Genomic DNA, 6,196 nt, shown 5'->3' on the forward strand with positions numbered 1-6,196 from the left:
GACAGTGTGATGAAATAGAAAAGGCACAGACTGACTTGCTTCGCAACAGCCTGAGAACAACATATGGGATCAATAGAAGGAGCAAGTTAGTTGAGTTCTCAGCCTTTGATATCATACAACAAACTCCGCAAGACATTATGCATGTAATTCTGGAGGGCATAGCCCCAATGTATTTTGAATCATCTTGTTGTGTCAGGACAGATTGATCTGGACTCAGTGAATTCTGCTATTCTTGGTTTCCCTTATTCCCCTCTAGATGTTAGCGATCGGCCATCCCCAATTTCTGTTAGTACATTTACGTCAAGTGATGGAAAACTAAAACAGTCATCTGGGCAAATGCTTGTCCTGCTAAGGATATTGCCATTTGTTTTGGAGAGTTTGGAAGTCAATGCATATATACGACTGACAATTGAGCTAATAGAGATTGTACAGATAGTATTTGCACCTGTTCTTTCCATTGTGACTGTGTCTAGGTTGAAGTTACTCATTGTAAATCATTTGAAGCATTGGAAGGAGCTTTTTCCAGACCGCAATGTTACACCTAAACAGCTTTATATGATACATTTGCCATCACAGATAAAGTCATTGGGTCCAATGGTTAGACATATGTGTATGCAGTTCGAGTCTAAACATTGTTCCTTTAAACAAATGGGCTTCCAAGCTCAATTTAAAAAATATTTGCAAGTCTTTGATCAATCAGAACCAAATATATGAAAGCTGCCAAAATGTTGACAGTTCAATGCACCCAGTTTTTTCAAATGAAAGGGAGATGGGACCTGTATCAGAGGTTAAAGATCTACAATAGTTACGTGGGAAATTGAGGGACTTCCTAGGTTTCAATGAAGTAAACCATGCTGTATCACTCAAATGGCTTGTAATCAATTCAAATAAAATACATAACTCAGAAGTCCATGATCTTTGCCAAAGTACTGAATGGTAATATGCAGAATTTGGACTAGTGAAAAACATATTTCTTGTTGATTCTAGGCTATATTGTTTGGAATATCAACCATTTCAAACTATACACTTTGATAGAAACATCATGGCTTATCAAGTTGAGGTCCCACACTTTGCACAGGCTACTGAGTTAGTGGATGCTGAAAAGCTGGTTGATTTTACCTCAATATTACACAATTAGCAACAAGAGCCAAACTTATGTACAAGTTAAATACCATCTTGGGGAAGTAATAGAATTGTACAACAGTTCAAATGACTCGGTGTGTTCCCCAGACATGAAAAGTGTACTGTCTTTGTTCTGTACTGTATTTTGTCTACATGATTGCTGTGCTGTGTGTAAGATTAACAATAAAACAGTGAATTCCATTTGGTCATTATCTGTTCTTAATATGTGAAGAGATGAAAAGGATAAGATGCTTGAAATAAGAAATTCAGACTTTGACAAATCAGTTTTGTACTTGTCAGTGTTGATCAAACAGCTTTATAGTTCTAGTTTCGAGCATTAAGTTACTCAGAACCAGTAACACAATCTCAGTAACAAATTATATTATCTTAAGATAATTAAGGACAAAAAAGCTTGAAACAAGTGAAATGTTCCAACATAAAAACTGGCTGACAAGAAATATATTGTCAGGCAAAAAACAAGCATATAGCCTTGATTTAAGATATTTAATTTCACTTAGATTTACATTTTTGCAGTGTATAAGGAGACAAACAACAAACAATTTTTAATGAGCTGTGAAAAAAAAGAGTGAACTATTTTCCAATGCTCATTAGACTGGCCCAAGCCAACCCCAGTGAATAGGCCATGTTGTATATGGTACATTCCACTCTCTTCTTGCGTGTGTAGGAGCTACCACTGTATTGTTCAGGGGGCCTGCACTTCTTCTGGGACAACAAGTTTGACCATGCCATGGTGGCCTTCCTGGACTGTGTGCAGCAGTTCAAGGAGGAGGTGGAGAAGGGAGACACGGGATTCTGCCTGTCCTACAGGTCAGTCAACTAGTCCAGCAGACATCATCGAATTATAATTGTAATCATCTATGGATTATGCCGAGAGACCAAGGATTAAGCTGTCAAAAGCTGACCAACTTCAGTTAACTGTGTAAATTTGGTATCATTTACATTTTAGTCATTTAGCAGACGCTCTTATCCAGAGCGACTTACAGTAGTGAATGCATACATTTCATACATTTTTTCTCCTTACTGGTCCCCCGTGGGAATCGAACCCACAACCCTGGTGTTGCAAACACCATGCTCTACCAACTGAAGGGTCCGTGTGGCTAGTTTATCTTTCTTCATTTTTCCAAATCATAAAAAAATCACTCCTTTTCATATTCAGATTTCAGAAATACGTTCCCTTGTTTCTTAAAATTGTATTTATTCTACTTTCCTGCACTAGTAACACATCTAACAGAATGATTCAGATGAGTATTTGGATTTGATTTTATTGAGGTGTTTATACAGGTGTTTCTGTAGATTTGAGGAACTGCTGAACACTGTTGGTTTAGACGTTTCTGGATACAATACTGCCTCCTAGTAGTACTGCCTCTTATTGGAACCCTCACAGATTCCAAGGTAGAAGTCCTCATTTGAGCAGCAGGTGGTTTATCAGTCACTGTATGTCTGTCTGTTCAATACAAAATACAAAAGAGCGACAGACTCAGGTCCCTTGGTGCATCACACCACGGATCGCTTCACGTAGCCAGCCAGTACAGTGCCTTTGAGACGGTGCTTGGTGGAGTCATAGACCCCTCGTCTAGAGCTCTTGGAGGAGAGCTTGGCACAGATCTCGCTGTGTTTCTCCAGGCGACTAGGATCAAAGCACCGGCCGCAGTGCTCACACTGCTTCAGCTTGGAGTTGGCTGCACTCATCCCAAATCGACGTTTCAACACCACCTGAATGAATGGATGTTATCAGATGGGTCAAATAATGGGCAGCTTGGCAACAAAGATAAGATATACAATATTTACAAACCGGATGAGGCTGGTGGGAGGAGCTCATTGTAATGGGCTCATTGTAATGGTTGGAATAGAACAAAAGGAACGGTATCACACACATCAATCACATGGAAACCACGTTTGATTCCGATCAATTAATTTCATTCCAGCCATTACAACGATCCTATCCTCGTATAACTCCTCCCATCAGCCTCCTCTGATACAAACGTACGTGATCACCAACACTACACTAGATCAGCAGTTAGCATGGCTTTGGAATGTCAAGCTACTTTACCTGTCTGTCCTCCTTTTTCTCTTCCATGTTCAAACCCTTCTTGACTTCCTTTGGCTTGCTCACAGTGTATCTTGTGGCTGTCTGCTTTGGCTTACTTGCCACACTGCTTTCTTCTCCATTTCTCCTCACCTCTTTAATCCTTTCTTCCTCTTCTTCGTTATCTCTTATCATCTCCCATAGGTCAGAATCCACCTTCATCAGGCAGATCTCCTGGATGAACTTCTCCACCTTTTTTCTCAACCGCACTTTCGCGTTTTTCTCCTCCAAAGCCTGAGCATCCATCTTGGCCCCACTCTTAATCAGTTTCAATTCTTGGGTGACACTGATCAGCTTGGCCTTCATATATGCCATCACCTGCTCAGCCTCTGAGTTAAAGACGTCCCATACCATCTCATCGGGGCATGGCGGTAGATCCTGTACAGTTAGGGTCTGAGTCTTGATCTGAACGTGTTTCTTCACAACCTGCCTTCTGTAAGCAGGACGAGGGCTGCCCTCTGGTCTGACTGGCTGGAATGGCTTCTTCTTGGCATAATTGTTCGGCACAGTGACTAGCTCTAATGGGAGGCAGTGGCATCTTGGCGACCATATTGGCTTCATGGACTGCCTTCAATGGCTTGGCACTATGGAGGTAGATGTCTTTCACCACGCATGTTTGATCCCTCTTGGTACGGATGGGTTGCAGTGGCTTCCGGATGGGAAGAACAGTAGCCTTCCCTGACTGCTGAGATGTTGGAGCTACATGCAGTCCTTGACTCTTCCAATTGCAGATGGACCTCTTCTTCTGAAGTACTGGGATTCTGGAGGGAGGATGTGGTTTCTTTTCCACAGCCTTCAAACTGGCAAGTCGCTGCAGAGCATCCTTTCTTTCTTCAGTCAACTCCAGTACTGGTATTGTGGAGGTATTTAAACTGTTTTGTTTGAGCGCTGGAAGCTTCTCAGTGGCCTTGGGTTGAGATGGCAGGGCAGGCTGAACGGAGTTGCTACTGGCAGCTCCAAGGTTCCCTGTTAAAGAATTATCTTCCATTAGCGGCTGCAAGAATCTCCTCATCATCAAGGAGATTGACAGTGGCCTTCTTCTAACCTCGTTCTGCAACTAAGTTGTAGTCTAGTAGTCCTTTCTATATTTTATGGTGATCTACTGTGTTAACTATATCTCAGGAGGAATCTGCTAGATTGTCTTGGATACTAGTGTTCTATTTTCAGCAATCAGACACCAGAATGTTCAAACAGAACATTTGGAATTTATTGATCAGTTTTGACATCATAATATGTTCATAAATAATGAGACTTCTAGAATCTCACACACTTATGTGGATGTGATGTCATAATAGACCATAATATGCAGCCCAAAATGGTGAATGTGACCTACCTGTGTTGAACTGCTTGCCCTCATCTCATATTTAAACATGCCACTTTTCTTTGAGGTGAAACATATTACTGAACTCTCTGAATTGTCAATTTAAAGACATTTTGCCAATTTATTCATGTCTAAATTTAGCTAACATAGTTAGTTCTTACCTTTGCCTCGGCAGTCGCGTCCAGATCATCATGGCGTTTGTAGTTCTTTGTGATAGCCACATTAGCAGATAATTAGCATTTCATTTTTGGGGGCTAAATGCAAGCAACTAAATTGATAAGTAACCTTTTTCTACAGATATTTACACTTGTTATTGAAACGTCACACAAGGGTAAACCTTCATGAAACACATCCCTTATTTTAAGTGTTTCTAAAATTTCCTATGGTGGAAAGACGGTTGGAACCATTTCTTGTTTGACCGCTATGTTTTATGGGTATTATGACTCATACTGTGGCACTCTATTGTACTTACACAAATAACTGGAGTTGGTCAGCTTTTGACAGCTTAATCCTTTGTCTCTGCACGATCATTTGCCTCCAACTAGTCACTAGCATGAGAAATCTGCAGATTATTTTGTCCTAGCATACTGGCCTTAGATAAAAAAAACCATGCTCTCCTTGACTGGAGGAAGGACTTTTGAGATTCACCACTGGTTTGAGTTCCAATCGAAGAAGTCTTGTTTCCTTGTTTGATTTCTATATTGACCATTTGAAAGGACAAGATTAAAAACAGTTAAATTATACACATTCAAGTCCGCCTAGACTCGTAGGTGTTATGAAGGGAGATATCTGAGACGTTTGGAGCACATTCCAGGCTTGAGTCTTAATAGTAGCTAAGTGGCTTCTGGTTGTGTCTTTTCCTTCATATGCACATATCTTATGACACTGGATAGGTGAAAGCTGTTGTTTCCAATTGACCTGTTCAATTCTTAAAGATCAGTACACATGAAGGGAAGGAGAGAAGGACACGTTGAACTACTGAGATGCAGCACTGGAATGGGTTCTTATGTATCACATGCTTCTTACTTTGCTCCAGAAGCAAAACTGGGGAGTCACGAATCTGGTTTTCTGACTATTTTTCTTCAATTGGTTTGTGTCTTTGTGGTTCAACTACACTCTAGCCACAGAATAATGTACATGTATGTTTTAATTGTTTTTCTTTTACTGTGCTGACGAGGTAAAGATGGTTTAAGTTCACCATGCATTGGAACAGCATTGGAACGTTTGCCTTGTCTGTTCTGTCTCCCCACTCGCACCAAGTGTCTCCCGAAAGCTTTGGCGTCAGGATTATGCTGTGCTTTTGTTCATTGGCAAATTCAACAAGGCAATCGTTTTACTACAAGTGACTCCTTGGTGTGGATATAAATGTAGACAAGGAGGCTTGTGGCAGTATTTAATGCCTAAATCACTGTATGATTTGGTTTTCAGGTTCATTACATTTATGAACATGTCAATAATGGACCCACACAGAACGCCTTATGTAAAAGGATATTTCCAATTCTAACATTTGTATAAAAAAAGGTCATAAAAGTGTATAGATAGATCGATTGATTTATTGATTACGTAAGTATTCAACCTCTTGAGTCAATACATGTTAATTCGGGCTGAGAGTCTTTCTGGGTAAGTCTCTAAATGCTTTGCACACC

At 40.5% G+C, this 6,196-nt stretch overlaps 1 protein-coding gene across 1 annotated transcript; it reads right to left on the bottom strand.

Annotated features, from left to right (window-relative positions):
- Window positions 1-2,206: 2,206 nt before the first annotated feature.
- Window positions 2,207-4,284, bottom strand: LOC115160868 (zinc finger C2HC domain-containing protein 1C-like). Its single transcript, XM_029711356.1, has 2 exons — window positions 3,194-4,284; window positions 2,207-2,856 (listed from the first exon to the last, which is right to left on the bottom strand). The coding sequence occupies exons 1-2, from the start codon at window positions 3,788-3,790 to the stop codon at window positions 2,638-2,640; spliced, it is 816 nt and encodes a 271-aa protein (XP_029567216.1). The 5' UTR covers window positions 3,791-4,284; the 3' UTR covers window positions 2,207-2,637.
- Window positions 4,285-6,196: the final 1,912 nt, after the last annotated feature.

Source organism: Salmo trutta, chromosome 2 (genome assembly GCF_901001165.1).
Source record: "Salmo trutta chromosome 2, fSalTru1.1, whole genome shotgun sequence".
Taxonomy (NCBI): Eukaryota; Metazoa; Chordata; class Actinopteri; order Salmoniformes; family Salmonidae; genus Salmo; species Salmo trutta.